The 12,227-nt window shown below is 45.7% G+C and overlaps 1 protein-coding gene across 4 annotated transcripts in view; it reads right to left on the reverse strand.

Annotated features, from left to right (window-relative positions):
* Window positions 1-12,227, reverse strand: part of NLGN4X (neuroligin 4 X-linked) — a 294,089-nt gene that overhangs the window by 108,106 nt on the left and 173,756 nt on the right. For 3 of the 4 annotated variants that reach the window (XM_066356773.1, XM_066356775.1, XM_066356774.1), the window contains exons 5-6: window positions 9,241-9,300; window positions 6,654-6,806 (exon numbers count right to left, since the gene is read on the reverse strand). In XM_066356773.1, coding sequence (XP_066212870.1) covers window positions 6,654-6,806; window positions 9,241-9,300 — 213 coding nt within the window. The remainder of the gene's footprint in view (window positions 1-6,653; window positions 6,807-9,240; window positions 9,301-12,227) is intronic. The other variant, XM_066356776.1, reaches the window with a different exon arrangement.

Here is a 12,227-nt window from a genome sequence, read left to right on the forward strand (position 1 = left end):
CGAACAGGGAGCACCGTGAGACTCACAATCACACCGAAATGAACGTCTGAACCGAGGGACAGAGACTCAAGCCACAGACGTCACAAAAACAGCACGCAGACTTGGGACAGTGCGTGAGGAGAAAGAGAAGAGACAGTGACACGTGACAATGTCTGAGATGTCCCCCCACTCCAGAGGCACCAGGGGACTTTGGACAAGCGCCCCGAAGAAGGGCAGACTGAATAATACGACTCAAGTTCGGGATGGACTCCGGTGAACGCCTCAGCCCTCCCCGGTGGGCATACATGATCAGTTGATAGCTCTGGTGATAAATATTAATAATAATAGTAACCCTCCTCTGAGGATAGGTCATCAGTTGACAGCGCTGACGATGCCGCCCCATTTGCCTGGGACAAACCCAGTTTATTGATAACAGATTGTAAAGCCAGTAGCCAGGGCCACCATCACGGCAGCCGCCTGGCCCATGCAGGTTTGCATTGGATTCGGACAGTCGGTAAAGAAACAACGGAGCCAAAAACTGGTGGGCTGTCATCTTTAATCCTAGCTTGTACCCAGAGGGCAAGTAAAAACACACACTGGGCTCCAAAACCCACTCACATTCAGTGCTCACAAAGCCACTGACTTATCCGAGTTTCCTAGAATCAAAGGTTCCTAGCTCACCAGACTTATTAACCTTTGTTCCCCATCTCCTTCCTTCTCCCAGATACAAACTCTGCACAAACTGGCTTCTCACTCAACACTCCGCCATCTTGGCTGCCTCTCCTGGCCTCTTCCACGTGGCCTTTCTCTGCTCTCTCCTCTCTAACATTAATCCCAGGAACCAACAGAGCAAGCTCCCGTTCTGCCCCCATTTTATAGTGTAGAATTCAAAACCCTTCATCCAATATATAAAACAGGGAAGTCTCCGATACAAAGTCACCCATCTGGGGCATGATGGGATTGCATCACCCCACATCAAAAAGGGTGGGAAAGGCTTAGTCCTAAAACCAAGCCCCAGGCTACAAGGATCCTGCCTGCCCACAGCCCGCCCCCAACACACACTAATATCACTTGGGCGACGGCTTCCATGTGGGCAGCACCATCTTTAACAAAGTGAGCATAATATATTTTATCTGCCTAACACAGATGAACAGCCGGCCGTGTGTCCTGGACTAGCCAATCACTCACGTGGGCGGGGGCTTACAATACTGTGTCGCTCTTCGATTAGAGAATGCATTCCTACCTCAAACAACCACTGTGAAGAAGACCCTGTCATCGATATCACCTGGTAAGTGTCGCACAGTTCTATTTTTCAATTAAGGTGGTTCCGTTTAGATGAAGGCGTGTGATGGGACAGTAAACCATTACCTCTGTGGTCAGTGGCCATTACCCGTCTGAATAGATAGTGATATCGATACAATGTCCACTGAGAGTAATAAGAAGGGAAATTAGAAGGTGATTGGTCATATCCGTTGGCAGCCCAGGGGCCACCAAGCTTCCTGGCTCTCAAACCACTGGACCTTGATATAATACGGACAAGTCACCACCTTGCAAGGAATGGCAGGCTACCCACCAGCTTCCGCAGAGACCCCGGGAGAAACTAGCTGCTGTTCTCAATGTCCCAGCACGGACTTGGACCTCAGGAAGACCCTCCTTCATTTCTGTCGCCTTTTTTAAAAGAAGAAATCTGTGTTCTTTCTAAGCCACCATCCATTTTGACCGCCTGTCCTTTGAACCCTCTCTTTTTGGTAGAATAACAGCACCGGCGACGCTGTTAAATATAATAATTATAATAATAATGATCTGTAACAATACAGTGTGTCTGTCAAGTCATGGTGCACTTTTGACTGGTCACAGGAAAGCAACAAAAGATGATAAGAAATGTGAAATCTGCCCCAAATAAAAGGAAAACCCTCCTAGTCTCTGTAGGATGATGTGGCAGCATGTGCGCATGCGCAGAGGATGACGTCACACCGTGTATACAGCGGAGCAGCCCACGGCCATGCCAGTCGAGATGTGGACGGTACAGAGGAAAGTTCAGTGTGTTCTGTGGCTCGCTCAATTTGAATCCGTGACCAAAGTGCAATGTGAATATCAGCGCGTTTATAACAAAGCACCACCACATAGGAATAACATGACTCGGTGGGATAAGCAGTTGAAGGAAACCGGCAGTTTGGTGGAGAAACCCCGTTCTGGTAGGCCATCAGTCAGTGACCAGTCTGTAGAGGCTATATGGGGATAGCTACCTAAGGAGCCCTAAAAAATCTGTGCGTGAGCCCACATGGAACTGCACTGAACAGGTTTGAAACTGGGAGAGTTTTTCTTTTATTTGGTGCAGATTTCACATTTCTATCATCTTTTGTTGCTTTCCTGTGACCGGTCAAAAGTGCACCATGACTTTATGGACACAAGTACACTTCTCCTTTCTGAAACAGGAAGATGCCACCTATAGGCACGCATGACGTTTGGAAGAAAAACACCCCAATGTCTTCTGCTAAACACATATCCACCTGTTCACTCCCAAACCGATCACCGGAATAAGAACCACGGTGCCACGTGGGGCCGTTTTACTTGGGGATCCATGAAATCTCAGGGTGCCGGTGGAAAGTCTGCCACTACATCTGAGGACCACCAGCGTGATTTCCTGAAAGCCAGACGGGAAAGGTGGCTAAAAACGGCGTTCCGGGGGGGTTAGGGGGGGCCAGGGAGCAACACAGGCTCTGTGACCCAGATAAACTGCACCCTCCGTTTTGAAAGCCCTGTGGCGCCCTGTCATCCGCAGACTTGGCCCAAGGCTTTGCTGCCGTCCAATCAAAGGGGGTCTCTGTCACCTCCTCGGGGCTGCCACTGCGGCTCACGCGCAGAATGTCAATAGACCGGCGGCTAAATGACCTCTTTCATCTGTCTGCCTCTGGGAGCACGGCGCCCCATTTCCTCCGCCGATTCCTCCTTCAACCCCACAAAGACAACAGGTAAGACTTAACGCTGTTTGGAGGAGTCTACATTCCCCCGGGGAAGCTCTTTCTTCCTCTCCCGTTTCTGAAAACCACCAAAGTGGGGACCCTGTCAGACAGACCTACATCCCTTTCTGAGATCAGCACTTAATTTTCCCGCCTGGGAGCCCCCTTGGGTAGGGAGAGATCACCCGTCCCAGGTGTGTCCCAGGGGTTAAATCCATTTCTGTTGAAAAGGAGCCTTTTTAGGGAATAGCCACTCTCCCCCGGCCAGCACGCACAGGAGGGGGCTTTTGTTATTCCGCCAGAGGGAGAAGTTGTTCAATTACCATTTGTTTCCTTCAGAAAACAGCTCTGGGAGCCCACCCCCTTCTTAGTGTTGGGACTTTCTGAGACACTGCCCCTTTGACAGGACTCCCTGTGGCCCCCTGGGGTCCTGTTTCCTCTCTCCCTGCCCCCCTGCCTCTTTGTTAGAATAGACCTTTTTTTGTAAAAGGATCAAGAAACACGATTTCCTGTTTGAAACCAGAGTGGCTGGAGCCAGGAGTGTGTGTGTGGGGGGGGGGGGGGTAGGGGAGGAGGGGACAGGCTGTCATCACCCCTGGGAGAAATTTGTCATTAACAGGGAGAAGAAATGTGTCATCTCAGAGAGAATTGAGCTGCACCTAGCTCCCAGGAAGCCATGGAAAAAAACAAAAAAAAAAACAAACCACAATCACAAAAGAAGAAGAAGAAAAAAAAAAACAAGATAAAATAAAATCACACTCAGATCGAAGACTTTTGTTTTCCTTCAAAACCAAAGAGCGACCTCTTCCCGAGGGGCGACTTCACAAACATCTGGGAGCGGGGGTCTCCTTTCTACGTTTAGGAAGTCATTGGCACAACTCACCCCCCAGTTCTGGGGCGGGGGTGTCTTTTCCAGGTGAATGTTTTCCTAGGCATACAGGGGATAAAAATTAAAAAAAAAAAAAAAAATCTGGAAACGAAAACATCAACTAGAAGGAAGAATAAAGTGTTCTCGGTAGAATCTGTCTACTTAGAGAGAACAAGTTCGGCCTTAGCTCCTGTGTGACTGTTAATCCAAATTCGGAGGGACCCGAAATATGGAAGACAGGAGCAAAGTCCGTCGTTTACACATTAAAGCTTTATTGTCTAGCTTGGCCAAGCGGCGGGAACTCCAACAGAAATCTGACAGAGAGCGCACCGGCCCTTTGTTCTACTTAGTTTTTATAGTTTTGTAAGTGGGAAGTACAGAAGCAAAAATTGCAATTAGGAGCCCCTTACCACTATTGGTTATAGTCATATGTCCTTTAACATGATAGGACCACGTTCAATTTGCAAGCCATACATTATTTTAGAGAAAACAAAATTTACAAGCCAACACAATGGTAGAAAGATATCTCTTTACATATTAAAAGACATTCCTATATTTTCTAGTGTTTATCTGCTATTTCTCTGTCTAGGGTCACACGTGTTAACCACACGCATTTACATAGGAGAGGTAGTTTCCTTGGGGACAAATGCCCGCAAATGGCTCATAGTTATAAGAAAAGGTTTATTTTGGCTTTTCCCTTCCTGCACCTGGCTAGCTATTCACTCCTTTCCCCACAGGTGTGGTGGAATGTCAGGGAATCTATGCTTTCCTTCCCTTTTCATTTACAATACAATGCCAAGGGCCATCCTGGTTTAATGCCAATCACACAGTACAGAGAGTATTCTCACAATTTCTCTTCACACCTTAACCCAAATTAATAAAATGTTCTCCAAGCCTCCTAAAATATGAATATTAATTCTGTAGTCTTTTGGTACTTTACAACATCTAGCAGGTGAAATGGCTCAGTGGCTCCTCATGACAAGCTCTGTGAATCCATTTTATTTCACCTGCGATATTTGACGGTCGGTCCTGGCCGGTTGGCTCAGGGGTAGAGCATTGGCCCAGTGTGTGGATGTCCCGGTTCGCACCGGGTTGCAGGCGAGGGTCAGGACCCCCTCCTCCCTTAAGTGGACACAGGGACACTGACAAACAGGATGCTCCAGGGCACGACCCCCTGGGCATGGGGGTGACTAACCCAGGTGTGGAAGGTTCCCAAGTTTACTAACAGTTCATCTTACAGAACTCACTGAAAGATACATTTTTCCTTAATGACCACCAGCTCCCACCCTCAAATCCCCAATTTAACCCGACCTGTTAAGAGAACCAGGGGCTGCTTGCTCTCCCTTAAAAGAGAGACAGCCGGCAGATTTTCTCTCAATAAAGCCTGTTACACCGGTCTTTCGGACCCTGAGTGATTTTTATCAGATTCCGGGCCAGGGCACACAGGAGAAGCGCCCATCTGCTTCTCCACCCTTCCCCCTCTCACTTCTCTCTCTCTCTTCTCCTCCTGCAGCCATGGCTCTGTTGGAGCAAGGTGTCCCTGGGTGCTGAGGACGGCTCTATCCTCTCCGCCTCAGGTGCTCAGAAGAGCACCATTGCTGAGCAACAGAGGAGCACTCCAGCGTGGCAGAGCATCGCCCCCTAGTGGGGTTGCCAGGTGGATTCCAGTCAGGGTGCAGGTGGGCGTCTGTCTCTGTGCCTCCCCTCTCAAACTGAATTTAAAAAATATATATATTTGACCATCACCACTTCGTAACACGCTGATCTCTCTGTCACAACCACTTTATCAAAAATTCAATTGGCTGCTTCATCTCAATGGCATTTTTTTTTTTTTTTTTGCCTTCAAAACACATACTTTTTAACAGGTCAAGGAATATCTTTTTTTTTTTTTTTTTGTATTTTTTTCTGAAGCTGGAAACGGGGAGAGACAGTCAGACAGACTCCCGCAAGCGCCCGACCGGGATCCACCCAGCACGCCCACCAGGGGCGACGCTCTGCCCACCAGGGGGCGATGCTCTGCCCCTCCGAGGCATCGCTCTGCCGCACCAGAGCCACTCTAGCGCCTGGGGCAGAGGCCAAGGAGCCATCCCCAGCGCCCGGGCCATCTTTGCTCCAATGGAGCCTTGGCTGCGGGAGGGGAAGAGAGAGACAGAGAGGAAGGAGGGGGGGTGGAGAAGCAAATGAGTGCTTCTCCTATGTGCCCTGGCCAGGAATCGAACCCGGGTCCCCCGCACGCCAGGCCGACGCTCTACCACTGAGCCAACCGGCCAGGGCCAAGGAATATCTTATTCATGAGCATTGCAAAACAGCACAAACCACCCTAGAAGGCAAACCTCAAAGCAACCCCCTCAAAAGATGTATTTCCACAACACCCAAGTGGAGAAAAATGGGTGACAGAGACCCCCAACAATGGACACGCCTCTTGAACTTCCATGAACAAAAGCCAAGGTCTCTTCCTTTGCTGTCCCACGTGCGAGCAAACAGAAATAAGAGTTAAAAGTTCTAACTGCATTCACAGCAACGCCCGCCGAGTTACAAACGCAGTCTGCTAAAAAAAAAAAAAAAAAAAAAAAAATGAGGCGAAAGCTCTCCCAGCTCAGGAGACACCACAGAACGACTCAACCACACGAGAGAGAACTAACGAATGCGGCTGTCATCACGGTCATCACCAGAAAACAGATCCCGCCGGTCAGGGAGGGCTTTACAAGTAGGATATACCGGGGAGGAGGGTGACCCCATTGTCATGGGTCCGTCCCCACTGCGTGAAAAAGCAGACTTTCCTTGTGCCTCCGGGCATGGCCTTCCCCTCTTCTCTCCCTCCCTGCCCCTGGGAGGGCGTCACTCACCTAAAATGCCCAGCCGGTAGTTGACGGTGATGACGATGACATTCCCGTAGCTGGCCAGGATGCTGCCGTCAATGATGTTCCCGGTCCCCTCCATGTACGATCCGCCGTGGATGTACACCATCACCGGCTTCTTGCTGCTTTGCTCATGGATGTCTGGCAGGGGAGGGAAGTGAGGAGACACCAGAGAGAGAGAGAGAGAGAGAGAGAGAGAGAGAGAGAGAGTCACGCACCACGGACAGAGGACACCGGTTCCCGTCCCTACCTTCGACCTGACTCCAATCACACCTCTGTTTTTTTCTTTTTTAATTACACACGGTTTGAGAAAAGGGTTGATGTCACTACAGAGGAGAGGTAGATGGACATCTGTAGGCAGATGTGTGTTTATGGGTGGATCTAACACACACACCACCCCCCCCCCCGCAAAAAAAAATGAAGGATTTAGATGAAATGTGGTTTCCCTGAACAGCGCCCACACTCTAAGACAGGGGTCCCCCAAACTACGGCCCGCGGGCCACATGCGGCCCCCTGAGGCCATTTATCCGGCCCCCGCCGCACTTCCGGAAGGGGCACCTCTTTCATTGGTGGTCAGTGAGAGGAGCACATTGACCATCTCATTAGCCAAAAGCAGGTCCATACTTCCCATTGAAATACTGGTCAGTTTGTTGATTTAAATTTACTTGTTCTTTATTTTAAATATTGTATTTGTTCCTGTGTTTGTTTGTTTTTACTTTATAATAAGATATGTGCAGTATGCATAGGGATTTGTTCATAGTTTTTTTTTATAGTCCGGCCCTCCAACGGTCTGAGGGACGGTGAACTGGCCCCCTGTGTAAAAAGTTTGGGGACCCCTGCTCTAAGAGATGACTGAAATGGAACAGGCTCTAGGCATCCGTGACAATATGAATTTTTGACCATCGAAGTGAGTGTGAAATTGAGATGGAATGTGATCACCTCGTTTTAGTATGAGTGTCTGTTCCGTGAAGAGAACATAAGGACATAAGAACAGCGGGGAATCCGCAGTGTGGTCAGTTCAGGGCAAGGGCCACAGCTAGATGTGTGGTTAAAATGATCTCCGGGTCAGAAGTGGTGAAAGACACAGTGAACACAAAACCAATGATGATGTCCAAGCAAATGCTGTGGCTCTAAGTTGACTGTTGGCAACAGGTTGACATATTTGAGTGCTCAAAAAGAAAAAGAGATGTGGTAAAAAATAAACAAACAAAAAAAGATACAAGATTTGAACGAGAACAAAAAACAGAAAAGAGATGTGGTTAAAAAAAAAAAGACACAAGATTTCAACATCGAGATACTGTTACAGAAATGCTATATATTTCCACAGGGACAGTCAAGTCTCACTGGGATTTGGCAACAATGAGCGCGCCCTTGGTGGTGACTATGTCATTTGATGGAACAATGACGTGAAGACAACATTTTAACGGGGGTGGGGGGCAGGGGGGTAGTGGTGTGTGATAAGAATAGAGACACCCGTGTGTCCATTTGTGGATCCCGCTTCTTGAAAACTTCCGGTGGTAACTGAAATGTTCATCATCCCTTAAGGTTGCAGTTCATATTGAAGAAGTCTGACCTTAATTATAATTATTTCTGGATCTATCTATCTATCTATCTATTTATATATTTTATATATATATATAATATATATTTTATATATATTATATATATATATACATACATCTGAGGATGTATGCAGATGTGCTTATGGGTGTATCTAATGCACCCCCCCCCCCAAAATGAAGGATTTAGACAAAATATGGCTTCCCTGAACAGCGCCCAAACTCTGAGATGACTCAAATGGAACAAGCTCCAGGCATCCGTGACACCATGAATTTTTCATCATTGAAGTGAGTGTGAAATCAAAATGAAATGTGATCACCTCATTTTAGTATGATATATAGTTAAATATCTATATATATATTTAGTTAAAAATATATATTATATATATATAATCTCCTTATTAGCTTTCTTCATATGTGTGTGTGTCCGTGTCAATAACTTATGTATAATTTTTTCACTTTTGTGAAATGCCAGTTCCCCTCCCCTGAAAAAAAAAATTGTTCTACTGAGGTGTCTTGCAAAGTTTTGCAAATAAGACCAAAGCTTCCAAATACAACAAGAACTCACAGAATAACATTGGGAAGGAAGAAAAGAAGAAAAAAAAATACATGCATGTGCTTTTAAGTTTTCACTTTCTATTCTGGTGATCAAGCCAAAAAGAAAAAAGAAAAAAAAAAGAAAAAAGAAAAAATAGAGTGGAGTTCCTTGTAAAGCACATTTTGTTATTCAGTTCATATTTAGAAATAAAGGGTTTTTTATGTGTCCTCTGACGGGTCATGTGAGGTAATCAATAACGGTCACCAGGATTAAAAATGGCAGTGGTTCCCAAAAGAAGAAGAAAAGAAAGAAAAAAACCACCAACGTGTACCAATGTCAGGAAAAGGGAGGAAAAACAGGTTGGAATGAAAAAGAAGAAAAAAAAAAGGGAAAAAAGAGATAGATATAAAATCATGCATCAGGATCGAGCTTTGGAAAAAAAATACCAAAAAAATACCAAAAAAATAAAAAAAAATACCTTCGTCGTCACCACGGTCATTACTGGTGATATCATCAGCGTTTTTCTTACTGCTGGCTCCTGGGGTCGTAGGGAGAAGGAAAATAAAGGGAAAAAGAATTCAAAAACAACAGGTTTGCAAAAAATTTCAGAGCAGAGAGAGAGAGCCAAACCACCCAGTAAAGGAAAAGAATAAAAAAAAAGGAATGCCACACACAAAAAAAGATAAAATCTGTTACAGTTGGATTTTTTAAAAAAATGAAATGCACATAAACATAAATTATATCAAGAAGAAGAACACATTCCAAATGTCATCGGCCAAAAAAAATATATATATATTAGAGAGATCCTGTGAAAATGCAATTTGGGGGTTAAAATGAGGCTACTGCCAAAGAATAAAAAAAAAAAAAAAGAGCTAACGTGAGTTTAAGGAAAGAAAGAAAATTAAATTATTAAAAAAAAAAGAGATCTCCCACCTTCCCCAAAGAAATGCATTATTCAATGCTCCTCTGATTTTAACATGCTACCATCGAAATAAACTTTTGAAATGTCACCGATACCCCTGTGTGTAGGTGACTGACTCCAAAATGCAGCTAGAAACACACGTAAGCAATAAACATGAAAGACGTTGAATCAAAATATCTCAGAGTTGGCATCAGTTTCATGCACGAGAAGGTAAACACACCTCCTTTCCCAGAACAGTCAAAAAAAAAAAAAAAAAAAAGTCTCTCGTCCTTTTAAAACATGGTTACGCTACGAAGACACATTTTTCCTCTACGACCCTGTTTCCCCGAAAATAAGACAGTGTCTTATATTACTTTTTGCTCCTAAAAGACACGTTAGATCTTATTTTCAGGGGATGTCTCATTTTTTCCATGAACAAGAACTCACATTTATTGTTGAACAAAAAAAAATAAAATAAAATAAAAGTGAACATTTATTAATATACTGTAGTCACGTCATCACGAACATCAGTGTCACCAGCCAAACTCTAAATTGCATCAAGAATTTCTCGTGACTCTATTTCCAGGTACAACAATCCACCCCGTTTCCCCGAAAATAAGACAGTGTCTTCTATCCATTTTTGCTCCTAAAGGCACACCAGGTCTTATTTTCGGGGAAGGCGTTATATTTCTAAGCTTGAAATAAATTGCGCTGGGTCTTATTTTCAGGGGGGGTGTCTTACTTTCAGGGAAACGAGGTGTGTGTGTGTGTGTGTGTGTGTGTGTGTGCAGGGAAACGAGGTGTGTGTGTGTGTGTAGGTGCAGGGAAACGAGGTGTGTGTGTGTGTGTGTGTGTGTGTGTGTAAACAACCCCAAAACAGCTAAGATGTTCTACGGGTATCTCTTAAGATAAAACGCCGTGTGTGTGTGTGTGTGTGTTAACGAGGTGTGTGTGTGTGAAATAAATTGCACTGGGTATTATTTTCAGGGGGATGTCTTACTTTCAGGGAAACGAGGTGTGTGTTTGTGTGTGTGTGTGTGTGTGAGTGACACACACCAGGTCTTATTTTCAGGGAAGGCGTTATATTTCTAAGCTTGAAATAAATTGCACTGGGTCTTATTTTCAGGGAAACGAGGTGTATGTGTGTGTGTGTGTGTGTGTGTGTGTGTGTGTGTGTGTGTGTTAACGAGGTGTGTGTGTGGGTGTGTGAAATAAATTGCACTGGGTCTTATTTTCAGGGGGATGTCTTACTTTCAGGGAAACGAGGTGTGTGTGTGTGTGTGTGTGTGTGTGTGTGGGTGTGTGAAATAAATCGCACTGGGTCTTATTTTCAGGGGGATGTCTTACTTTCAGGGAAACGAGGTGTGTGTGTGTGTGTGTGTGTGTGTGTGTTAACGAGGTGTGTGTGTGTGTGAAATAAATCGCACTGGGTCTTATTTTCAGGGGGATGTCTTATTTTCAGGGAAACGAGGTGTGTGTGTGTGTGTGTGTGTGTGCGTGTGTGTGTGTATAAACAACCCAAAAACAGCTAAGATGTTCTACGGGTATCTCTCTTAAGATAAAACGCCATAACAGATGTTTTCTGTGTTCGAAACGCCTCTGAAATTCGTTGACTTCAAGGTGCTCGCGACCAGCTGTTGTCAAAAGAAATAATTGGTCACCTATTTTGAGGACGTCACACAGGAGGTGCCACGTGGGTGTTGACATGTACAAGAGGACACAACATTTAGTGCCGGCTGGATCGCTACATTCATTGGCTAGAGGATCTTCCTTCAGGTACAAGAGCACACACAACATTTAGTGCCGGCTGGGTCGCTACATTCATTGTGTCCAGGATCTTCCTTCAGACACCAGAGGACACAACACTTAGTGCCGGCTGGATCGCTACATTCATTGTGTCCAGGATCTTCCTTCAGACACCAGAAGACACACAACACTTAGTGCCGGCTGGATCGCTACATTCATTGTCTCCAGGATCTTCCTTCAGACACCAGAAGACACACAACACTTAGTGCCGGCTGGATCGCTACATTCATTGTCTCCAGGATCTTCCTTCAGACACAAGAGCACACACAACATTTAGTGCCGGCTGGGTCGCTACATTCATTGTCTCCAGGATCTTCCTTCAGACACAAGAGCACACACAACATTTAGTGCCGGCTGGATCGCTACATTCATTGTCTCCAGGATCTTCCTTCAGGTACCAGAGGACACACAGCACTTAGTGCCGGCTGGATCGCTACATTCATTGTCTCCAGGATCTTCCTTCAGACACAAGAGCACACACAACATTTAGTGCCGGCTGGATCGCTACATTCATTGTCTCCAGGATCTTCCTTCAGACACAAGAGCACACACAACATTTAGTGCCGGCTGGATCGCTACATTCATTGTCTCCAGGATCTTCCTTCAGACACAAGAGCACACACAACACTTAGTGCCGGCTGGATCGCTACATTCATTGTCTCCAGGATCTTCCTTCAGACACAGGAGCACACACAACATTTAGTGCCGGCTGGATCGCTACATTCATTGTCTCCAGGATCTTCCTTCACACACCAGAA

The sequence above is a fragment of the Saccopteryx leptura genome, chromosome X (assembly GCF_036850995.1).
Source record: "Saccopteryx leptura isolate mSacLep1 chromosome X, mSacLep1_pri_phased_curated, whole genome shotgun sequence".
In the NCBI taxonomy this organism is placed as follows: Eukaryota; Metazoa; Chordata; class Mammalia; order Chiroptera; family Emballonuridae; genus Saccopteryx; species Saccopteryx leptura.